General features: G+C 42.5%; 1 protein-coding gene across 9 annotated transcripts in view; it reads right to left on the bottom strand.

The window, feature by feature from the left end:
* Window positions 1–14,639: 14,639 nt before the first annotated feature.
* RALGPS2 (Ral GEF with PH domain and SH3 binding motif 2) overlaps window positions 14,640–26,217 on the bottom strand; it is a 167,002-nt gene continuing 155,424 nt past the window's right edge. For all 9 annotated transcript variants that reach the window (XM_075833110.1, XM_075833102.1, XM_075833101.1 and 6 more), the window contains 3 exons: window positions 22,559–22,664; window positions 20,091–20,182; window positions 14,640–19,993 (listed from right to left, as the gene is read on the bottom strand). In XM_075833110.1, coding sequence (XP_075689225.1) covers window positions 19,964–19,993; window positions 20,091–20,182; window positions 22,559–22,664 — 228 coding nt within the window. In that variant the 3' untranslated portion in view covers window positions 14,640–19,963. The remainder of the gene's footprint in view (window positions 19,994–20,090; window positions 20,183–22,558; window positions 22,665–26,217) is intronic.

Genomic DNA, 26,217 nt, shown 5'->3' with positions numbered 1-26,217 from the left:
CAAGGCACTGGCCAGTCATAGCCAATCAGCGTTCCAGGTGATGCATATCTGTCATACAGAGCGACAAAACCTGATGTCATACCAACCAATTAGGTGGCGTGTTATAAGCTATAGCGTTAGACCCAATGGACATTCTCGGCTCGCAGCATTGCTTTTTTCTCAGAAAGAACAACCAATGGGGGAGGAGGAAATTGAAACGCTTGCTGACGGCGTGGCTACGTGTAAAAATTGAGAATTTGAGACGGCCATGTTTGTAGAGGCGTTTAATTAGAAGAAGATAGACGCCCGCAGACACCTAGTGAAGTGTAATATTACGTTATAACCAAAACCCCTATATGAATAACCTAGGCCTCGTGTATTAAAGGGGTTGTCCAGGATTAAAGGCTATGAACACCTTTGGGGGCATTTATTTATTTTTTAAATAGATTAGTCAGTGCGTTTAGTGTAACTGAAATTAATCTTTATTAAAAAATGGTTTTACTTTTGGAGATACAGCTGTTCTGTATTCTCTATACAAAGCCGCTGTATTGTTTGCTTTACACTGAATCCGTCAGACCCGCGCAGGTCCTGCATGGATCCACCTGTAATCAATAACATCTAAGGGCCTGTTCACATCACCGTTCACTTTCCGTTCCGGGGTTTCTGTCTGAGGTTTCCGTCGGGTGAACCCCGCAACGGAAAGTCAAACTGAAACCACAGCTTCTGTTTCAGTCACCATTGATATCAATGGTGACGGAAACATTGCTAATGGTTTCCGTTTTAACATCAGAATCAATAGTCGACTGCGCTATTGATTCCGTCGGAAAAATGGAAACCTTTCAGTTTGCCGTTCTGTTGCGGCGTTCACCCGACGGAAACCTCAGACGGAATCCCGGAACGGAAAGCCAACGCTGATGTGAACAGGCCCTAAGGCTTCATTCACATATCCGTTCGGGCTCTATTCTGACATTCCGTCAGAGCTTCCCGTCGGAACGGAGCCCTGACTGACACAAACGGAAACCACAGGTTTCCATTTCAATGTTGACGGATCCGGTGCCAATGGTTTCCGTTTGTCTCAGTTGTGCAGGGATTCTGTCGTTTTGACAGAATCAATAGCGTAGTCGACATCCATCCAGACAAGTTGACCTGGATTATGGAAACAACCAAGCTCACTTTGTTATGCTGTTTCCATAACTCCTATTTACTTCTATGGGAGTTCCAGAAATACCGTAGCTTAGGCTTCGTTCACATCTGCGCCAGGGTCCTTTTCCGTCTGAGCTTTCCGTCGGAATGGGACCCTGACTGAGACAAATGGAAACCAAAGGTTTCCGTTTCCATCACCACTGAATAGTCGACTACGCTATTGATTCAGTCAAAACGACGGAAACCTTTGGTTTCCATTTGTGTCAGTCAGAGTCCTGTTCCAAAGGAAAGCTCTGTCGGAACGGGACCCTAGCGCAGATGTGAACGAAGCCTTAGTGGTTTCCCGGACCCCGACCACCTCTGCACGGATTCCCCGCCTGGATCCAAAGGTCATCTCACTGGCTGGGGTCGGGGGACCCCTGCTCTCAAGATAGGTGCAGATCCCAGCTTTGGGACCCACAAATATCAGACATTTGTGGCATATCCTATGGATATACCATATATGTATGAGATGGGAGTAACCCTTTAAGTTGGTCTTGAGATGGTGTATGGAAGAGATAAGTGTCATATTAGAGTTTGTTTGAAGTCCTGAACAATTAAAGGGTTATTCCCTATTCCGATCATGAAAATGTATGACATATCACTAGGATATGCCATCACTTTCTGATTGGTGGTAGTCCGTTCTCTAGGACCCCCACTGATCCTGAGAATGAAGGGGCCGCAACGCTGCTTTAGCACTTTGTCCCCTTCAAAGTTTTTCCCTCTACATCGGCGCTCCCGACCACTGCAGAAGGTAACAGCAGCACAGCCCTGTTCACTTTGCCAGGAGCGCCAATGTGCAGCAAAGACCAATGAAGGGGACTCTGCTTAGAGGAAAGACCCAAGATCCTAATGATATGCCGTCACTTTACGTGATGGGAATAACCCTTTAAAGGGAAGCTGTCAGCAGTTTTGAGGCCTTAAAACGATATGGGGGAGGGGGTGGGAGTTTAAACATACCTTTTTTTTTTTTCAGTCATGCTAGTTGCATGACCAAGAAACCGATGTTTGATTTCCCTGGCGTGGTGGTCGCATGTGCCACTCTCCATTCTGAGTAACGGCTAAATCGGCTAATCAGAAGACCGCTAGAACCATCATTTAAAGCAGGTGGCGGGGCTTGCTATATGCAGCACATCAATTTCCGCCTTGGTGACACTTGCGATAGGCACACCGAGGCAATTAAAATGTATGTTTGAAATGCCCTCTCCTTATTTTTCTCTCTTATAGCATTGTATACGTGAACACTTCTTTCTTTTGTTGAGGAAAGATTTCAGTTCTGGCTGTAAAACTCCTGTAATGTCACACAACCGGAAAAACAAGAACCTGCCTGATGCTAAATCATCTAAAGATAGTTTGAAGCCTTGAAATCACAAATTATGATTGTCATAAGATATTACTGATAAGATCTGTTCTTTACTGTCACATAAGGTTTTAGAGCTATTTAGTAAGCAAATGCGCCAAAAAGAACAGATCTTGTGCCTCATTAGACTTTTAAAAAGTGTCTCGTAAAGGGGGTGTGACTAAGGGCTCATTCACATCAGTGTCACCCTTGATGGGTTCCGTTAGACCTTTCCGTCGGCGAGATCCATCAAAAGAAAGGCAAACAGAAACCAAAGCTTGGTTTCCACTTGTTTCTGTTCTGTTAGGTTTCAGTTTTTTGGGCAGAAACAATAGCGCAGTCGACTACGCTATTGTTTCCGTTAAAAAACGGAAACCTTACGGAACGGAAACAAATGGAAGCCATTTGCAACGGAAGCATTACCAATTAAATCAATGGTAATGCAAACGGAAGCTGTGGTTTCCTTTTGCCTTTCTGTTGATGGGTTCCTTCGACTAAAAGGTCTAAAAACGTGTGACAACGGACCCGTATTTTAAAAAATACAGTCGTGTGCATGGGGCCTTACCTTTCCGACCCCCTAACCTAACATACACAAGCTTTTTACCTACATTTTCTGGCAGTAAAGAAGACCATAGCACAAGCATGGAAATCTCCCACCTTGCCCTTTGCTACTGTTAGGGCTTATTCAGACGAGCGGGATATACGTCCGTGCAACGCGCGTGATTTTCACACGCGTCGCACGGACCTATATTAGTCTATGGGGCCGTGAAGACATGTGCGTGATTTTTACGCAGCGTTCGTCCGCTGCGTAAAAGTCACGACATGTCCGTTCTTTGGGCGTTTTTAAAGGAACACGCACCCATTGGAGTCAATGGGTGCATGAAAACCACGCATACCACACGGAAGCACTTCTGTGCGAACTGCGTGATTCGAGCAACAGCTGTGAAAGGATGAATGAAAACAGAAAAGCACCACGTGCTCTTCTGTTTACAAACATCCAAATGGAGTGTCATAATGATGGCGGCAGCGTGAAAACCACGCAGCCGCGCATCATATGATGCTGCCACACGGAGCTGTCAAGTGCCTTTTGCGCAGGCAAAACGCCGCGTTTTTTGCATGCGCAAAAGGCACACGCTCGTGTGAATCCAGCCTTAAACTAAGGCTAGACAACTGTATGATCAACGAGCGACTGTCCAGCATTCTGAACGACACGGCCACTCACTTCGAAAAAGTCTTGCGCCCCTGGATCACCTATACTCACACCTACCTAGGACTGCCATCCTTATCCTACATGCTTGATAATATATATTCAACCTCCCTGTGTGGCTTGCCCCCGGGATGAGGCTTACTCCCTTTTTCACCATTCTTCTTAGGCTGGGTTCACACGAGCATGTGACGTCCGTAAAGGACGGAACGTATTTCGGCCGCAAGTCCCGGACCGAACACACTGCAGGGAGCCGGGCTCCTAGCATCATAGTTATGTACGACGCTAGGAGTCCCTGCCTCTCCGTGGAACTACTGTCCCGTACTGAAAACATGATTACAGTACGGGACAGTTGTCCTGCAGCGAGGCAGGGACTCCTAGCGTTGTACATAACTATGATGCTAGGAGCCCGGCTCCCTGCACTGTGTTCGTTTTGGGACTTGCGGCCGAAATACGTTCCGTCCTTTACGAACGTAACATGCTCGTGTGAACCCAGCCTTAGGGTATGTTCACACAGCATATTTTCGTAAATTTTTCGGGCCGTAAAACGGCCGAAAAGTCGGAAGCAGAATGCCTCCAAACATCTGCCCATTGATTCTGTTCCGACGGGCCATTTTTTTTACATGGCCGTTTTGAAAAACAGCCACTTGGGCTGTTTTTGGAGCAGTTTTTCATTGACTCCATAGAAAAACAACTCCAAAAATGGCCTTAAAAAACGTAGCAAAAACGTCTGAAAATCAGGAGCTGTTTTCCTCTGAAAACAGCTCTGTATTTTAAGACGTTTTTTATTTTGCGTGTGCACATACCCTTACCCTTCTATTTTTCACCTTTTTTGCAAAATGCCTTTGTCTTACTCCCCTGACCCCTTTGATCGCCCGAGTCAGAATCAGAGTTTACAAATTCGCAATCAGCGATTTCTGTTGCCTTCCATGTTTTGTTTTAGGACCTCAAATAGAGGCTTTTCATAACTACTAGCTTTCTTTCTTTGAACATTTGTTTTGTCTGTTTACATGACACCCGCCTAATGTGGCGCTGCCGCTTTATGCTACTACCTTTGTTTTTACAGTGATGTTGGCATTGTTTCTTCTGTTTTTCTTTGCAAAACAATTAAAAAGCGTTTGAAAAAGAACTTCATTTTGGCCACTTCTGTATACAGTTTTTAGATGTATGTTCATTTACTTTTAAGGATGGTTACACAAACAGTAAGTATTTGCTAAGTAACCTGAAGTAGCACACCCTGCAAAACACACAAAAGTGAGCAGCTACAATGTGGAAGTGTATTGAGACGCGGCCAGGGCCATATGCAGAACTTTTCACTTTTCAAAGTGAAGATCAAAACTAAAATAAGAAAATCATTACGAAACATTAGCAAGAATCAAAGTGTTGTGCACACTGCACCCCCTTGCCCCCCATCCTCATAGCTCCTACTACAACAAACTGAGTAGAGGACGTGGCTGCCGGTGATCAGGGTAACAAAGGTTCCTAGCCCGGGATCCTTTCTCCCCAAATACCAGCAGCCACGTCCTCTGCTCTGCAAAATCTGCTGTACTGTACAGCCTGCCCTGACTGTCCTAGTTTGTCGGGAGAGAACACTTACTAAAGCCTCATGCACACGACCGTAAGGGTTTTTACTGTCCTCAAATACGGATGCACTTCTGTAGCCGTCCGGAATAGCAGTAGCGCCCATAGTCTTCTATGGACAAGAGTCCGTGCCGCAATCGCGGACAAGAATAGGACATGTTCTATATTTTGCGGATCATTTCTATGTCCCGGACACACATCCATAAATATACGGAAAGGTGCGCGTGGCCTATAGAAATTAATGGGTACGCAATTTCATCCGTTATGTAGAAGATAGGGCACTTATAATGTGGTGACAGAGCCTCTTTAGGTGAACAAGGGTGTGCCGCAGCCCCTTCATTTAGAAACCAGCGGGAGCGGTCCTAGTGGTCAGACACCTTCCGATCATCAAATGACGGCATACAACAGTAATCTGTTGTCACTTGCCATAGAATGCCCCTTTAGGTCTTATGTTCAATTAACTTCAGCACGTGTTCTACAGGCATTGGGATCACGGACCCCCATTCCTGAACTCTGTAACAAACATAGCATTAGCCTAAGCAACCTCTGTATAGTGAATTAATTGTTTGGCTCAGCTGAGTAAGGCGCTATGTTTCAGTTGTCATATCTACCATCCAGATTTTGCTTATTATTTAGTTTTAGAAAAACTTTCACTTTTTCTGCTTGTTATTAATTTTCATGCATTGTCAGCTGGGAGCAATGAATGAGCAGACAGAAGAAGCTGGGAAACGTCAATTAAGTGAATTAGAGGCGCAGGGATATTGGGGTCCTCATTCGTTACTCCACAGCCAGCATGACATAAAGTGCAGCTGCTGTTTTTGACTACTGAAAGATTTATAAGTTAGACATGAGTTATTGGACTGTACAGTTAAGACCAGACGTGGAAGACGTAAATGTTTTCTACTTTGTAACAGCGCAGCAATGTGTAATAACAGATTGTCTAAACAGTTGTTCCAGTTGGGCTGTAAACTATTCCCTTGTGTGGAGAAGACAGAAGCAATGATCAGAGCCCACATTGCAGTTTGAGTGTTCTCAAATGGAAATTCCCAGACTCAAATGTTTACAACCACGAGAGAAAAACTAGTTGAGGGGGTTTATTAGAAACTGGAAATATATGGATTTACGGGGAAGGATCATTCAATATACATACATTCAGCCATAACATTAAAACCATTGACAGGTGAAGTGAACACCATTGATTATCTTGTTACAATGGCGTCTGTCACGGGGGGGGGGGGGGGGGGATATATTAGGCAGCAACTGAACAGTCAGTTCTTGAAGTAGATGTATCGGAAGCTGGAAAAATGGGTAAGGAGTAAGGACCTGAGCGACTTTGACAAGGGCCAAATTGTGATGGCTAGAAAACTGGGTCAGAGAATCTCCAAATGGCAGATCTCGTGGAGCGTTACCGGTATACAGTGGTTAGTAGCTACCAAAAGTGGTCCAATTAAGGACAACCAGTGGCGTCAGGGTCATGGGCTCCCAATGCTCTTTGATGTGCATGGACAGAGTAGGCTGATCCCACAGAAGGGCACCTGTACCACAAACCGCTGAAAAAGTTAATGCTGGTAATGATTAGAACCCAGACCCGGTCAGAGTGCCCATGTTGACCGTTATCTACCACCAAAAGTGCCTACAATAGGCACGTAAGCATGGAGGTGGTCCGATCAGATGAATCACATTTTCTGTAGAAGAGTGGGGGGGAGAGGCTTACCTGGGGAAGAGAAGCACTATGGGAAGCCGTGTGATGCTCTGGGCAATGTTCTGCTGTCAAACCTCGGGTCCTGGCATTCATGTGGATGTTCCCTTAACACGTACCATCTACCTAACATCGCTACAGACGAGTACAGCCCCGCATGGTAAAGGTATTCTCTAATAACAGTGGCCACTTTCAGCAGAATAAAACACCCTGCCAAACAGTTTCAGGAATGGTTTGAGAAGATCAAGGCATTGACTTGGCCGCTAAACTCTCTAGATCTGTGGGATGTGCTGGAAAAACAAGTCCAACTCACAGATGTCCCACCTCACCAGACTTGCTGCCAGATAACACAGGACACCTTCAGAGGTCTTGTGGAGTCCATGTCTCAACAGGTCAGAGCTGTTTTGGTGGCACGACAAGGCTGGTGGTTTAAATATGATCGCTGAACCTACGTTACTTAAAGGGGTTGTCCAGTTTTATTTGTTTTTTTTTTTTTTAACATATATAGAATAGGATATCATACAGTTTTCTAAGGGCCTGTTCACAACACCATTCGCTTTCCATTCCGGGGTTCCGTCGGAGGTTTCCATTGGGTGAACCCCGCAACGGAAAATGAAAGCACAGCTTACGTTTCAGTCACCATTGATATCAATGGTGACGGAAACATCGCTAATGGTTTCCGGTTTTCCGACGGAATCAATAGCGGTCGACTCCACTATTGATTCCGTCGGAAAACCAGAAACCTGCCGGAATGGCGACGAACGGAAACCATTAGCGATGTTTCCGTCACCATTAATATCAATGGTGACTGAAACGGAAGCTGTGGTTTCACTTTCCGTTGCGGGGTTCACCCGACGGAAACCTCCGACAAAACCCCGGAACGGAAATGAACGGTGATGTGAACAGGCCCTAATATACATGTCTTAGAAATTCTGCTCACATAATTCCTTATAGTGAACGAGGCCCCGGTCACAGTAGAATGGTATAGCCCACAGGCTAAATGAATAGGACTAAAGTTATTTTTACATTTTTTTTTAGACAGAGGCAACTACACAAGTATAAGAAAAGGTATGTGAGCAGAATTTTAAATACATGGACAGTAGTGTTAAAAAAAATAAAAGATAGCAGTCCAACATCATTAACCTTATTAATCAATGTTTTTGGTAGAAGCGATATTTCTACAGTCGGCTACGCTATTGATTCCGTCAAAACAACGGAACCCTTGCACAACGGAGACAAACGGAAACCATTGGCACAGGATCCGTCACCATTGAAATCAATGGTGATGGAAACAGAAACCTTTAGTTTGCGTTTATGTCAGTCAGGGCCCCGTTCCAACGGAAAGCTCCGACGGCATGGTACCCTGGCGCAGAAGTGAACGAATCCTAGCTTGTAAGTGTATTAGAAAAAAACAGAGCCAACAACTAGGACATGCATGCCGCTCATTCTGAGTAATTGAATCATAAATTGAAAAGGGCTTCATTCTGTGGAATAACAGGTGTCAATTTTGGCCCTTATTTAAAGAGGCTCTGTCACCAGATTTTCAAACCCCTATCTCGTATTGCAGCAGATCGGCGCTGCAATGTAGATAACAGTAACGTTTTGTTTTTTTCAAAAACGAGCATTTTTGGCCAAGTTATGAGCATTTTTATGTTTATGCAAATGAGCCTTTCTTAAGTACAACTGGGCGTGTTTAAAGTACAAGTGGGCGTGTATTGTGTTTGTACATCTGGGCGTTTTTACTTGTTTTACTAGCTGGGCGTTGTGAATAGAAGTGTATGATGCTGACGAATCAGCATCATCCACTTCTCTTCGTTAACACCCAGCTTCTGGCAGTGCACAGACACACAGCGTGTTCTCGAGAGATCACGCTGTGACGTCACTTCCTGCCCCAGGTCCTGCATCGTGTCGGACGAGCGAGGACACATCGGCACCAGGTGACAGAGGCTACAGTTGATTCTGCAGCAGCATCGGCGTTTGCAGGTAAGTCGATGTAGCCTCTGTCGTCTGGTGCCGATGTGTCCTCGCTCGTCCGACACGATGCAGGACCTGGGGCAGGAAGTGACGTCACAGCGTGATCTCTCGAGAACACGCTGTGTGTCTGTGCACTGCCAGAAGCTGGGTGTTAACGAAGAGAAGTGGATGATGCTGATTCGTCAGCATCATACACTTCTATTCACAACGCCCAGCTAGTAAAACAAGTAAAAACGCCCAGATGTACAAACACAATACACGCCCACTTGTACTTTAAACACGCCCAGTTGTACTTAAGAAAGGCTCATTTGCATAAATATAAAAATGCTCATAACTTGGCCAAAAATGCTCGTTTTTGAAAAAAAAAAAACATGTTACTGTAATGTACATTGCAGCACCGATCTGCTGCAATAGCAGATAGGGGTTTGAAAATCTGGTGACAGAGCCTCTTTAAGGTAGGAGGGTGGCAAATGTTGGTTATAGTGCATTTCCTACTGAAATACTGGGGAAAATGGGTCATTCCGGATATTGTTCTGATGGAAAAACCTACTTTGATTAAAAAGTTGATTGGAGAGTGAAAAACAGATGTGCAGGCAGTGGCCGCAGACAGTATGTCAGATGACCCCCGAGCACTGAATTCAAGCCAGAGTTCACGGTGAAGACAGTAAAGCATGGTGCTGTAAAAATCATGATATGGGGATGTTTCTCGTACCACGGTGTTGGGCCTATTTATCGCATACAAGGGATCATGGATCAGTTTCAATATAACAAAATACTTGAGATCACGTTGCCCTATGCCAAAGAACTGCCCTTGAAATGGGTTTCAACACGACAATGACCCAAAACACACCAGTAAGCCAACAACATCTTTATTACCAACAAACAGGATTGGGGTTATGGAGTGGCCAGCCCAATCCCCTGACCTCAATCCCATAGAGAACTTGTGGGGTGACATACAAAAAATGCAGTTTATGAGGCAAAACCAAAAATTCAGAAGTACAGTGGAATGTTGTCCAATCTTCCTGGACTGGATACCTGTTCAGAGGTGCCAGAAGTTGGCCGACTCCATGCAACACAGATGTCAAGCCGTTCTCAGAAACAATGGTTATGCCACTAAATATTAGGTCAGTAAAGGGTAATGCATAAACTGAACAAATGTTTAAGATTTCATTTTTCAATTTTTAAAGAAAAATACCGGCAGTGATTTTTTTTGAATAGCCTAATATTTCTATAAATACTTTTTGTAAAGTATTAACACAAACTGGATAATTTTTTTTATTGTTTTGATTTGGAATTGAATGTGTCGTATTTCCAGTTTATTTCCATTTAGACAAATAAGTCATTATAATGATTTTGCGCTTTGCTTTTTTAAACTCACTGCTATTTTTTTTTCAACACAACTGTATATTATAAATCTGTATGATTTCCTATTCTATCAATAAATTAATAGAAAAAATAAAAAGTGGACAACCCCTTTAAGATTATTAGAGACAGTAATAAGAATATAAGAGAGGCTTTTCTATGCAAACACTTCATTGCCAGTAGGTGGTGCTGTCAACCATTTTAAATTGTTAAAAAAAACAAAAAAAAACACTTATGTTACTGAGTATTGATGGACTCGCATAACATTGTACCTTAATAGAACTTTAACCTAGGTTGACATTTTTTAGAACTAGGCCAGAGGTTGTTTGGATAGTGTGAATTACATTATATAATATATATGAAAAAGTGGAGGTGGAAATAGTCTTCAAATCTTTTAACATTAATGTAGGTGCAGGCTCAGAATGATTCTCTAGAGGCAAAATATTGCAAAGTATCAAGCTGTAAGTTAACCTTGTGTTAGGATGGCCACCGTTCCTCCAATACAATAAGTGGTCTGTCACTGAAGGGTGTATACGGTGACCGGACCATGGCAGTCTTTAAGAGGTAGGCTATGCTCACACGCCTAACCAAAAACGGCTGTAAAATCCAGAGCGGTTTTCAAGGGAAAACTTCCTCTGATTTACAGCCATTTTTGGAACGGTTTTCCTATTGAAACAATGAAAAACGGCTTAAAGAGGCTCTGTCACCAGATTTTGCAACCCCTATCTCGTATTGCAGCAGATCGGCGCTGCAATGTAGATACAAGTAACGTTTTTTTTTAAACGAGCGGTTTTGGCCAAGTTATGACCATTTTTATATTTATGCAAATGAGACTTTAAGTAAAACTGGGCGTGTTTAAAGTTATGTACATCTGGGCGTTTTTACTTCTTTTACTAGCTGGGCGTTGTGACTAGGAGTGTATGATGCTGACGAATCAGCATCATCCACTTCTCTTCGTTAACACCCAGCTTCTGGCAGTGCAGACACACAGAGTGTTCGAGAGATCACGCTGTGACGTCACTTCCCCAGGTCCTGCATCGTGTCGGACGAGCGAGGACACATCGGCACCAGAGGCTACATTTGATTCTGCAGCAGCATCAGCGTTTGCAGGTAAGTCGATGTAGCTACTTACCTGCAAACGCTGATGCTGCTGCAGAATCAACTGTAGCCTCTGGTGCCGATGTGTCCTCGCTCGTCCGACACGATGCAGGACCTGGGGCAGGAAGTGACGTCACAGCGTGATCTCTCGAACACTCTGTGTGTCTGCACTGCCAGAAGCTGGGTGTTAACGAAGAGAAGTGGATGATGCTGATTCGTCAGCATCATACACTCCTAGTCAACATCCAGCTAGTAAAAGTAGTAAAAACGCCCAGATGTAACGAACACAATACACGCCCAGTTGTACATAACTTTAAACACGCCCAGTTGTACTTTAGAAAGCCTCATTTGCATAAATATAAAAATGGTCATAACTTGGCCAAAAATGCTCGTTTTTAAAAAAAAAACAAAAAAAAACATTACTCTTATCTACATTGCAGCGCCGATCTGCTGCAATAGGAGATAGGGATTGCAAAATCTGGTGACAGAGCCTCTTTACAAAACGGCTCAAGAAGTGACCTGCACTTCTTTATTACACTGCTTTTTTTACGTGCCATTTTTACAAATTGTGCGTGAAAAAACACCCAGAGGGAACGAACCGCCGTTTTTCCCATTGAAAAGGTTAGATGTTTGGAGGCGTTCAGCCCCCATATTTTCAGCCATTTTTCAGGGCGTTTATGGCCCGAGAAACGGCTGAAAATAGGCCGTGTGAACATACCTGTAATGTTCTAGAAGTGCTGTATATGTCTAGAGACCTGAATTGTGTTACAGAGGAGGGCACAGACCCATAACCATCAGACCAGTTCCTTTGGTGGAAGCCAGGTTGGTGCGGATTTATATCGTGTTTTCCAAAAGCAGAGGTTGTGTGTGTGTGTGTACTTAACCCAAGGCTGGGTTCACACACGAACCTTGATGCAGCTTGTGGTGGAGTTTTTTTTTTTAGCTTTACACAAAAAAGTGTTAGGCTGGGTTCACACACAGTTTTTTGCAGGCAGAAAATCTGACTCAAAATTGTGTTTGGAATTTTGAGGCAGATTTTGCTCTGTCTGCATACAGATTGTCGCTGCGTTTTTTGCCCGCAATTGATTGCCGCGGGCAAAAAACGCTGCGAAATACACTTCTTCTGCCTCCCATTGATGTCAATGGGAGGTAAGAAGCGCAAACACCCGAAGATAGGGCATGTCCCTTCTTTTTCCCGCGAGCCGGTTTTTCCCCTCGCAGGGAAAAAACGCCTCCCGTTTCAATAGGAGGCATTTTCAGGAGTTTTGTTGGCGCGTTTTCCGACGCGGTCTCCGCATCAAAAAACGTGTCAATAAACTCTGTGTGAACTGGCCCTTACAATACAGAGTAAAGGTTCTTCCTTTATACGTTTTCTTCCTTTCTGTACCCACCTCTGGCATGGAATAATAACCTTATAATGTGGTGACAAGAGCCTCTTTAAGTGCCCTATCTCCTACATAAGGAGATGGGCGCTATAATGTAGGTGACAGCAGTGCTTTTTATTTAAAAAAAACAATCTGTTTCTACCAGTTTATTAGCGATTTTAGATTTATGCTAAGGAGTTGCTTAATGCCCAAGGGGGTGTATTTTTACTTTAGACCAAGTGGGCGTTGTACAGAGGAGTGTATGACGCTGACAAATCAGTGACCAATCAGCGTCATACACTTCTCTCCATTCATTTAGTCAGCGCATAGGGATCCTTTTAGATCAGTATGTGCTGTCTTAGGCAGGTTTCACACGAGCACATTAACGTCCGTAATGGATGGACGTATTTCGGCCGGAAGTCCCGGACCGAACTCAGTGCAGGGAGCCGGGCTCCTAGCATCATAGTTATGTACGACGCTAGGAGTCCCTGCCTCTCTGCCGGACAACTGTCCCGTACTGTAATCATGTTTTCAGTACGGGACAGTAGTTCCACGGAGAGGCAGGGACTCCTAGCATCGTACATAACTATGATGCTAGGAGCCCGGCTCCCTGCACTGAGTTCGGTTCGGGACTTCCGGCCGAAATACGTCCGTCCATTACGGACGTTAATGTGCTCGTGTGAACCCAGCCTTATCCTAACACATTAACGATACTGAAGTGTTTAGACAGTGAATAGACATTCCACGGGATGTCTATTCACAATCTCTGCACTTCGTTACGGTTTCTGTGGTAGTTACTGCAGAGCAATCGTAATCTCGCGAGATCACGTTGTAGATGACAGGTTACAGGGAGATTACGCTTGCTCTGCTGTAACTACCACAGACAGAGTAATGAAGTGCAGAGATTGTGAATAGAAATCCCATGGAATGTCTATTCACTGTCTAAACACTTCAGTATTGTTAATGTGTTAGTATAAGACAGCACATAGCGATCTAAAAGGATCCCTATGCACTGCCTAAATGAATGGAGAGGAGTGCATGATGCTGATTGGTCAGCGTCATACACTCCCCTGTACAACGCCCACTTGGTCTAAAGTAAAAACACACCCACTTGGGCATTAAGCAACTCATTAGCATAAAGCTAAAATCGCTCCTAACGTGGTAAAAATAGATTGTTTTTCTAAATAAAAAGCACTGATGTCACCTACATTATAGCGCCAATCTCCTTATGTAGGAGAAGGAGAACTTATAATGTGGTGACAGAGTCTTTTTAAAGCATTAAAAACTGCATGTATGAATCCATCCTAAGGCAAATCAGACATGGAATTTTTCAAAAAGCAATGGCAGAAATCCGCAGCAGACAATCAGATTTCTGCCGCAGAGTGGCCAGTGGATCCGCATGTGTATTAGCCCCATTGTCATTCCATAGAGGTAATCTGCAGCTTCCCAATAAACATGCTGCAAATTTTCATTACCCTTCACAGAGATTTTCGAAGCATGAAAATGGGGAATAAAATACAGACAGAATAGGAGTGGATTTTGTTAGGATTTAGGAGCGGATCCTGTAACTAAATCCTGGTAGAATTTTGAACATGTGAACACAGCCTGAAGGTGTCCGTTATCTTTCTAATGGTAAATACTGTTTTCTGTTGGGTAGATAGATGAGCAATTCTTTAACATTTTCTATAATCACATTTAGTTGCCAAACTAATGCAGCCTCCATTCTTCTGATTCTATGCAGACATCTTGGAAGGATCTCCTCTATGTCGAGTCTTCATAAACGCAGCTGTACATTTTTTTCGACTTTAGCAGAGTATATAAGACCAATTTACTTAACTTGACATAAGCAAAAAAAGGTTTGTAAATTAATTTTTTTTTTTAATTTTCAGTAGGAAATAAAGACTTTGGGACAGTGTACTTTAAACACACACATTCTTAAAAGTGCTCACACACAATCACAAAGAAAACATGAAACGGAGGACCTGCACATCCCTAAAAAAGATCATTATGCTGGGTCCTCATGTCAAACTTTGAGGGGACACTAACACCTCTACTGGCTAAAAACTGGAATTACACATCAGAGGCTTCAGAAACAAACTGTTTTATGCTCATAACAACCAATGTGCTACTCAGTTCACTTCTCGCGTTGTGCGTACTTCAGTCGTACTTTTGTTGGACAACTTTTTTTTACAATTGGTTTACAATCTCATCAATAGATATTGTAAGCTCTTATATTTAGGTTACAAGTAGTCATTGAACGACTGATGCAAAAGACTGGTTTAATAAGGCACTGGTGTTATAACCAGGTTTTCTTCTCATGGAGCATGCTCAATGCCTTATGGCACGGTCACTGCCTGCTCCTCACAAGTTCTAGTATTAAGTCCCCGGCTGTTTTACAGCCATTTTATTACCGTTTCCTTAGTAAACTTAGGCTCTTAAAGGGTTATTCCCTCCCTCAACATTTATGGGCTATCTACAGGATAGGCCATAAATATCTGATAGCTACAAGTCCCAGAGGCAGGACACACATCTTTCTCCAAAACAAGGTTCCCCCCACCCGACCCTGTCCTGTCTGGCGAGGCCACTACTGGCTGCGGCATCCAGGCGGAAAAGGAATTGAGAGGTGGCCGGGATTACGAAAACAGCCAAAGCTCACTGTGCTACATGGTTTTCATAATTCCCATAGAAGTGAATTGGAGATCAGGTTTAGCACAGCGATCTATGCGGTTTCCTTAATGCTGACCCTCTCCATTCGTTCTCCGCCTGGATGTGGCAGCCAGCAGCAGCTAGGCGAGATTGGGTTCGGGAGACCCCATTCTGGAGGTGGGTGCATGTCCCAGAGGTGGGACCCACATCTATCAGACATTTATGGCATATCCCAGGGATAGGTCATAAATATCTAAGACGGCAATACCGATTTAATGGATTGGGCTGCCTTATCACTATCCTGTGACAAACAAGGTCATATAGGAATCCCTTATGGCTGAAATATGGCATATACGGACTTACCTGCCAGGTTAATATGGTTACAGAAAGTAAAGTGTTGCCTGCCAAGGTCTGCTGTACTTTATGTGGACGCTGTGAAACCTTCAGCTGGTTCCAGTATGAACCTTATTAAAGGAAAACTTCAACCAAAACGTAAAATACATATTGCCAGTTTAGATTGCAATTTACATTTTACTAGACCGCCTACCTGGATGTACACTAAGGATATATTTTTTCATGTTTTTTTTAGGTTTTAGATGAAATTCGCCTTTAATAAAACTCAATGGAAAACGTGCCAGAAGACGCTTTTAAGAACTGGACTAATAAGTGCTGAATGCCAACCATACGGCAGGAACTATACTGTCTGCCTATGAATATTCCTTGGTGCCTGTTTAATCTACAAGTTCAAATTCACACAACAGAATACTTTCATGATACATATATGTATACCTTCTAGGCGTGACAAGGTGGTACTTCCAATAACCAATAATATCACACTTCAGTTCAAAGGGCGTTCAACCTGCCACCCAATATGGACCAGTCAGTTGCACCCGAGGTATAAGTAGTGAATCAGAACATAAAAATAGGAAGAAAATAAAAATAAAAGCAAAAAAGAACAGGTGGTGTTTGCTTCAGTCACTTATCCAAAGATGTTATCTGGCAAACAAAAAAATATATATATACACACACACACACAATACAACTATATACAAATGTACAAACAAAATAGACTTAATGTATTAGTTATTAAATTATATGTGATACATATCATAAGATATCAAGTATATGAGCCACAATGTTAAGTGGGGAGATGAACTGAGGATTTCAGATATTTGTATTACTAGTGAAATAAATCCCCATATAAAAAGAAGTGGCCTGTACAGTACAATTGTAGGGGACGGCCAACTTCAGAATTTACCAGCACCCTATAGTTGAATTTTCTGGATTGTTGACCAGGATTAGAAACACATGGCGGCTTTCTTCCTAAAACAGTGCCACTCGTGCCTACATGTGTGTGGTATTGCCACTCAACCCCATTCATACCAGACAACCTTTGTACAGGTATGGCACGGTTTCTGGAAGAAGCAGCCATGTTTTTCTAATCCTGGACATCTTTTTAAAGCATGGAAGGAATCTACATTATAGTATGGGTGACAGTGGAAGGATCTGAGGAAAGTGACGGGTATTATTAATTATTAGTAACCAGGAACTGTGATATTAACCACAAAATGTGTGCTTAATTCTAAATCAATATTCAAAGTGGTTGTCTCATTAGACATGTGCTACGTTATGCCACCAATTTCCAATTGGCAGAGTCTGGCCGATGTGACCCACTCTACCGACTGCTACAGCGAAGAGGCAGGGGCACTCGAATAGTCTTAGACATTGGTGGCATATTGCTATGTTGAGACAACCCCTTAAATGTAAAGGGGTTAAAAACGTGTTCCCATTTGTGCTCGTAAACTGTGAATATTTTAAATTAAACCAATCAAAACAAAGATACTGTCTGCTTATGGAAATAGATGCTTTTGACCTTGGACACATTTTAAACCTTATTTCAGGGAATTGCATAGTCAGCAACGCTTTTTAGATTTTACCTGAATCTATGAACAGGAGCGATTGAAGTAAAATAGTAGGGCAACTATTGGAAAATCAAATTGCTGTGTTCCTGACATCAGCAGGATACAAGTGCAGTTTATTGGTGAGCAGAGGAGCTGTTACAATGTACCAACAAGTATCGTAACACCCCCTCCTGCTCTATGAACAGAAAGTATGAGTTAAATGAACGGCTGTATGGAATTTAAGTTCCCTGCAGCTGCTTTGCTCTATTATTTGAAACTGTCCTGTTTGTAAAAAGGAGGGTAAGGGTCAGTTCACACGTTGCGTAAATACTGTGGATTCTCCGCAACGGAATTAGTTACGGAAAATCCGCAGCAAACACAGTAGCAGCAAAGTGGATGAGATAGAACAAATCTCATCCACACACTGCAAAAATACTGAGCGGAAAAAACGCTCAAAAATTGACCTGCGGTGCAGAGTTTTATTCCGCAGCAAGTCAATTGTATTTGCATAAACCCTGCTCATTTGTTGCGGGTTATCCCCCACTGAATTTAATCCGGAGGTAAAACGCACAACAAATAGCAGTTGTTGCGTGTTTTTTGCGGCGGATTCGCAGCAATTCCACTGCAAAAGACGTAACTCCGAACAAAAAAACGTATACTTACCCATGAGTCTGTTTCTTCCTCCAGGTTGGCCTCCTGGGATGACGTTTCATCCCATGTGACCACCGCTGCAGCCAATCACAGGCTGCAGCGGTCTCCTGGAATAAAACGTCACCCGGGGAGGCCAACCTGCTAGTGGACACAGTTTGGTGTTTTTTTGTATCCAGAATTCCCTGCGGTGCACAGGGCAGATACGTTGCGTGCAATTATGCAGCGTATCCGCCCCATTTATTGCATTTCCCAATATGAACGGTTAAGGATAGCTCTTCTATATCTATGTGGAATCTCGTTTCAATAGTACAATCCACGAAACTTCGGTCTCTTCAATAAGAGAGAGAACTACATAACGGACTGTGGAGAAATGTTGTCACGTACACTAAATTTGGTTATTGGAGCTTTGCTGATATATTAGAAGCCAAGTTGAATTAAGAGATTGAAGCAATCGAAACCCTACATACTGACATAGCTGGAACTCTACAGACAGAATAATGATCAACCACATGGTTGTAATTCTAACTTTTTAACAATAGAAAAAAAATATATAAAAAAAAAAAAGGGCATAAAATTTATTTAAAATGAATAATACTGCTGACGTTGTGGGACCTGGTGGCATCTTAAGCATACACTAGTACAGTCACTCGACATATGAAGCAGGTTCTCACCAACAAGGGTGCAGCACAATATTTAAAGAGGCTCTGTCACCAGATTATAAGTGCCCTATCTCCTACATAATCTGATCGGCGCTGGAATGTAGAGAACAGCAGTGGTTTTTATTTTGAAAAACGATCATTTTTGAGCAAGTTATGAGCTAGTTTAGATTTATGCTAATGAGTTTCTCAATGGACAACTGGGCGTGTTTTTACTTTTTACCAACTGGGTGTTGTACAGAGGAGTGTATGACGCTGACCAATCAGTGACTAATCAGTGACCAATCAGCGTCATACACTTCTCATTGTTCCAGCCCAGCATGATCCACAGCACAGTGTGATTGTGCAGTGAAACAAGTAAACACGCCCAGTTGCTAAAAACACAATACACGCCCAGTTGTCCATTAGAAACACTCATTTGCATAAATATAAAATTGCTCATAACTTGGCCAAAAATGATTGTTTTTAAAAAAAAACAAAAAACGTTACTGTTCTCTACATTGCAGCGCCGATCACATGCAATAGGAGATAGGGATTTGATAATCTGGTGACAGAGCCTCTTTAACCCCCTCTAAAACGAAAGTTTATCTTAAGGTGGTTAGAGCCATGGGGGACACTGCCCAACCAGATTGACCTAAATTGCATGAGCAACACCCTTCACCAACACCTCTGAGCCCTAGACTACCTTATCCTATCCCTACAGTAACACTGTCCTTTCTACACATTGGCGTTTTTTAATAATCAGATTTTCTTACAGAATACCCAACATGTGTTTATATGTGCAGGTTAAAAAAATTCCCAAAAAGGTCCAAGACTTCCTTCCCCACATCCAGTGAGCTTGACAACTAATAAAAATCTAAACAAAAACAGTCACAATGGACTACAGTGAAAAACACTCCTGTGAACCCACTCAGACTCTCGCACACACTATTTGGTGTTACAATTCAACACATTTTTTTTTCTAGTTGGTCTTTAAGGCAGTGGTTTGCACAGATTGGTTCCGTGAACAAGAAAAAAAAATTGCTAAATATATGTACATAGGCTATCTCAACATGAGGTCCATGGCTGATCCTGTCCACATTTACAGGAGCGCGCCTTAACCCGCGCCGGGGGTGTTAACGGATGTGGTGGTGCGAAGAGTAACGTTGTTGTTTTTCTTCGCAGTCAGTTCTAAAATTTGAACTGATTTTGTTCATTGCTTTAAGGTGCTGCTGCCCACAGACAGGCAGGGGAAGCCTTGTAAATTGTCCAGGCTCAATATTCACCGTCCCCTGATGTCTGATGCCCAGTATGAGGAGACGCCGGCTCTGATAAAACACTGGGAGGATCACTCGAATGTCATCAGGTTGGCAGGAACCTGTACAAATAAAGACAAGGCAATTTCACATGAGCCTGGGCAACGACTCCAAAACACATATTGGAGTACAACGTTACCCCTTCCTACACCTCCTTACCTGTTGCCTGTTACTTTGGCAGGCTGCGCTTAAATGTTTGAACCACAACATGGCGTTTACACGGTTTCCTGCCTGGAATTTGTAAGAGTTTCCTATAGGATGAAGGGAACAATGTAATGGATACATACTATGCGCTTCGTGTTTTATACTAGTGATGCAATCCATGTGTGCCACCTTATACCCTTAGAATTATAAGCCCAAAAAATACCAACAGACAGAATACAATATAAATAATGCCCAAAAGGTCACCAATAAGCTATAAGGCACCGTTGCTAGCTGTGTGGGTGGCACTATATTATATCCTGAGTATTGACCAAGATACACTTGGTGCATCAATCAACGATTAACATAAGAAACTACCAAGAAAGAATGATCGACTAAGGCACATGAAGATACAAAAGATGAAACAATTTTATTAAATAAGGACATTGAACTAGTTAAAAAATGGAATGGAGGATAAGTCACACAATAAAAAGACGTCAAATCAATCATGAGCCAAATATGGTTGTTTTGTCAGCGTATTAAAAGTAAGCATGATATTGAAGCAGCGAAATAAGGTAAATAGGGTCAAACCAGGCTATAACCAATGGAATCGGACCAAACTATACCAATGTATAAATGTATTAGAGGCTCTCTGGTGGCAATAATACGATGTGAGGGTGCGCTGATGTTGTTTAAATAACTTCATAAACAAACCGGAGGGGGAGTGGCTCTGGCTCCTTCCGTCCGCTGTCTTCAATTGGAGTAGGCTGTGGTGGGCGCGGTCAGTCCTCGCCGCCTCACATCCGCTCTGATGACGCGGTACAGGAAGTGGGGCAGCGCCATCTTTGTACCCCGCATCAGACGCCGTTTTCCTCCATCCGGTCATGCCACCTCCTCTCCTAAGACTCAAAACACCTGAGATGCGCACTATATAAGAGTGGGCATGGGTATTTTGACCCCAAACCCGGACGAAGGCAGGTGCCGAAACGCGCGTCGGGTGCAGACGTCTTATCTACACTTTACTATGTCCATTGGTATGTTTAAACTAACCTTGTCATTTCCAGCAGCTTGCATAATACTTTGTGTGTTATCCTTTGTTTTCATTTGAAATCTGCCTTTAATATTGTCTTACATTTTCTGCAATTTGCCGCGGTTTATATTACTGTCCATACTTATCTAGAAACCGCCATTACTCTACTAAATACATTTATACATTGGTATAGTTTGGTCCGATTCCATTGGTTATAGCCTGGTTTGACCCTATTTACCTTATTTCGCTGCTTCAATATCATGCTTACGGTACTTTTAATACGCTGACAAAACAACCATATTTGGCTCATGATTGATTTGACGTCTTTTTATTGTGTGACTTATCCTCCATTCCATTTTTTAACTTGTTCAATGTCCTTATTTAATAAAATTTGTTTAATCTTTTGTATCTTCATGTGCCTTAGTCGATCATTCTTTCTTGGTAGTTTCTTACCCTTAGAATTATGTTAGTCCAGGGAGTTTTCTAATCACTCTAATTTGGTTCTATAAATGTGTGCGTACTCCCATGATAAAAGAGACGGCAGCCATTATATGTAGATGCTCCGACCTCTTCACTGTGAGCACTCTGTCAAACAACTTCCCATATCTCCGCTTTCCTGATCCCTGTGAGGGTGTGGATATTATGAGTGGATATTGGGATTAACAGTGGCCACGCTTACATTTTTAGGTTTTGAGTTGGGTTTGGCTATAATTAGAAGGTGCACACATGTAAGAAAAGTAAAAGTTTAAAAAGAAATATACATGAAATCTGAGAGAACACGTGACGACCATCTCGCGAGATCTATAGTTAATCTTTTCAGCAAAGATCCAAGATGCATTAGGCGGGATTCACACGGGACGGAAATGCTGCAGATTTTCAGGCCAGAATATCAGCAGCGGATTACAGTCCCAGCCACGTGGAAGAGATTTGACAGAATCTGATCCACATGCTGCTGAACGTTTTTTGGTGGGAAATCAGAGCGTGCTGCAGAGTTTTCAATCCATAGAATGCTTATTCTGCGCTTGACGTTCACTGCCGATTTCAGCTTTTTTAATGTCAAGTGGGTAAAATTCAGCACAGTATGCACATAACACGTGAGGATTTTGAAGCAGAAACATTGCGGAAATGCGCCGCATAAGATGCAGCATTTCCGTCCTTTGTGAGTCCAAGGGATATTCCCATTTTAGACATTTATGGCATATAAACAAGCTATAAATGTCTGATAGATGTGGGGGAGGTGGCTGCTAGGCGGAGACACAGTGTAGAGGTGGCCGGGACTACGGAAACAGCCAAACTTGCTGTGCTACGCTGTTTGGGTAACGCTTATAGAAGTGGATGGGAGTTACAGAAACAGCGTGGATATACCATAAATGTTTAAGATGGGAATACCCCTTTAAACTATAAAACCGTGTCACATGTCAAAGATTAAAACCTCAAAATCTAGACAAGAACTTACCCTTCTCAGAGTCTGTGAGTAGAAAAAGGTCTGGGTGCTCAGGGTCATCAGCCATCATAACCATCCAGCCCACTACAGATACATTTTTTGTAAATGTGGACTTGAACTGAAAGAATACAAAAATATATATCTTTATGGCTATAATCACTTACTGACAGTGACCATAATAAAAAAAACTATACCTGGACCAATAGAAACCAAACAGTCAAACTTCTGTGATGTATTTATATATCTTGATCTATGACGATTATATTGGACACTAGCGCCTGGCATAATTGTGGCACCTTCTGCATCAATTACGGCTTCTATATACTCTACAGGACAATGGCTAAAAGGCCAGGACCACTATCCTTCACTAGTCCAGAGAACGGTGAGGTTCCCCTTAAAGGGACACTCCGGCCAAAACTAAAACTTTCCCATGTGTACCATTATGGTATTCCATGTATCAGTCACTCACCGGTTATTATTCTTGCTGCTTCTATATATCAGACTGGGATGGTTTTTTAGCAGCAGTGTGAATTGGGCTCGGTGACACACTTTCTCTACTTGATTCTATGGAGATCTATGTGTCACCCATCACAGGCTTCAGCGGTTCCTGTACCACTAGTTTTGCACAGGAGGGAGGGGGGGGGGGCAGAAACAACTATCATCAGCTACCACAAATACTAAGACATGTTCCTGTCACACAGGTATAATGTAGAGGAATATAGTGCCGCCTCCCTGTCTGTATACTCATGGTTTCTCAGCTTATTTAAGAGAATATAGAGAGAATGATGATCACAGTGTCCCCCCGCATGCAGAAATGGTACGGTCTTTAGCTGGTCATGTGATGCTGTGCTGAAGCATCATGGGATTGATAGCAAAGCAGAGAGGAAGAGAAAGCTGGGGAAATCTTAGAATCTAGATGGAGGCTTTTTTAAAGCGCATACAAGGCAGCAGTTCAAAAAGTACGTACAGAATACATAAAAGAAGTGTAGAGTGTGGTAAACAGTCAGGTGTGGAATATAGACATAGAAAGTGGTTTCCACAGGAGGTCTTTAATATCCAAGAAACTAGAGGCAGCTTGTGGTTCCAGTATTGTAACCATTCTCCTGTATGGGGAGAACACAGGCCGATCTGATGCACACAGTGCCTCAATTATACATTTCACATAAATTAACCAATTTTGAGGGGCATGTCCATCTGTGAACATCCATATAGTCAATATTAGCTGTTTTCTGGGGGTTTCAGAAGTCAAACCCGCTTTAGTAGGCTGATTGATGGGCCAGTTTTGTTGTAAAAAAGAAAAAACAAGAGAATGGTAATGATATTTGGCCAGTGTAAGCCAGCGTTCAGACATAGCTCAGTGACGGCTGCTTAGCTGTATGGCGCTCTAAACTACAAAAGTCTGATGTAGTCTAAAACACTCGCACTGCCTCATCAGTGGCTCAGGCTTCTCGTACTGTGTACAAGCACAACTCCACCACAAGCTCAGCAGGAAATCAGTGCATTGTGAGAGGAGTTCTCTTACAGCAAAGATAAGAGAATATATATTAATTTGTCAGATATAACAAAGGATAGGGCACCTCAGACAAGTGGGGTTTCTTGAAACTAAGGATTTTTCAGAACTTTGACATATTTGAATGCAGTTGATTAGCACTTATTTGCAGGAACGGATGTGAACATCTGCCGATTTGTATCCGTGTGGGACCAGAATTCACAGATCCCTCAGACTTGAGTCTATAGAGGGATCCGTGAAAACACAACGGTCTGTTAAAAAAACAGCGGTGTAAATAGCCCCATAGAAGTACATTGAACTTAATGCAGCCGTGTGGCCGCCGTTAATCCCGTATGTATGAATAAGGCCTAACACTTGATCAGAGCGTCCGGTCAGTAATCTTCTGGTAACTAAAGAACTGAAAGGTCAGACGCTTGTTTTGTACTAGACCTGGATTTAATTCTGGAAAACACAATGAAATCACATATAAAAGTATATTACTGTAATTCCAAACGTAGGGAATGTCTCATCATGGTTCCCTTCAGAATCAAGTTGGCAGTGAGCGAGATCGTGCAGCCTCCTCATATGCCATTTACTGGAGGGCAAAGTTCACACTAGAGACTGTTCTGTGTTAGGTTTATGAAATGATCACAACCGATGATAAATGCAAAAATGCAGAATTTATTCCGTGTAGATTGTCCGCAGTCATTCACGGTCATTCTTCTTCCAATCTCTCAAATGACATTGAAGTCAATGGGACAACAAATTATATAAGTGGATACATTTCATTGCAATCTGCTGCATCCGCCCATTGCATTTCTGTGTGTGTGTGTGTGTGTGTGTGTGTGTGTGTGTGTGTGTGTGTGTGTGTTTTTATGGTCTGGACAGGAAAACGTTCTCAATGGATTGCTGCAATGTATAAACACATGTATATCATGTAACAGGGTTATTGTCATCTCTTGTATATCCACAGGAAGGTTTTACAAGAAGTATATAATCCTGTACGATATACAGCTAGTCATGCTCATAATGTATATACTGTATGTGTATTCCACAGTGGCAGTATTTCTGGTAAAGTAAAAGGTTTGTACAGTTCTGTGTACTCTGCAGGGACTAAATAAAAGATATTCATGACAAGTTTGCGGAGCCAAAAGTCAATAAAAATGAAATCTGAGGACGATGTTTGATTACTGTAAAGTCAGTAACTCCAGGAAAGTTTACACAGTAATAGCGGAGGGTCTTTTTTTTTATATAAAAGGAGAGCAGTGTAAAATTATAGGAAAACAAACTATTGCCTGTATAACCAGTAAGTAGAGGTTGTGTGCACGTGAAAAAATAATATGTATAAGTGTGTGGCAACTAAGCCGTTAGGAAGGGGAGTGGCCTCCATCACACGATCATGGGGTGCGGATGCTTGCCATGGCAACCTGGGGGCCTAATGAAGACCCCCTGGTCTGCTAACTTTCTGCTCCTATTAAGCCCAGAGGCAATGTATTGCAGTGCTTGTTCAAGTTCCCTAGGAGGGACTTAAAAATAAATAAAAATGAAAAAAAAAAAACAAAAAAAAAAACAGTGGAAGTTTTTTTCTAGTGTACAAAAAAAAATATTAAAAGGGTAACTAAACTTTCAAAAAACTTGACATGTCATCGCTAAAACAAAGTGGCAGAAGCGCTCGGTAGAGTGCTGAGCTGCTTAGTTTCTGATCGTCTTTTCTTGGAAAGCCGAGCAGTTGGTGTACAGGCCCATACACTTTCTATTGAGTCCGTACACCAACTGCTCAGCTTTCCAAGAAAAGCAGATCAGAAAACGAGCGGCTCAGCGCTTACCAGAGTGCTTCTGTTGCTTTGTTTTAGCAATCGGCGGGGGTCTCCGTGATCGGACCCCCACCGATCAAAACTTCTGACATACCCTTTACAAAAAAACTTTTCCAATGTACCACCTAATGTAATGTAAAAAATAAGACAAAAAGAAAAAAAAATAGTTGGTATCGCCGTGTCTGTAAAAGTCTGAACTACTACAATATGACATTTGTCCCGCAAGGTTGATGCCATAAAAAAAAAAAAAAAAGTGATGATTTGGTCACCTTACCTCCCAAGTAAAACAGAATAAAAATAGATCAAAATGAGCACATCTAAAAAAAACAAACAATGTAAATTTGGTATCGCAACAATCGCATTGACCC

This window comes from Rhinoderma darwinii, chromosome 7 (assembly GCF_050947455.1).
Source record: "Rhinoderma darwinii isolate aRhiDar2 chromosome 7, aRhiDar2.hap1, whole genome shotgun sequence".
Lineage (NCBI taxonomy): Eukaryota > Metazoa > Chordata > Amphibia > Anura > Rhinodermatidae > Rhinoderma > Rhinoderma darwinii.
The sequence above is the reverse complement of the archived record's forward strand: the minus strand, read 5'-3'. Positions and strand labels throughout refer to the sequence as shown.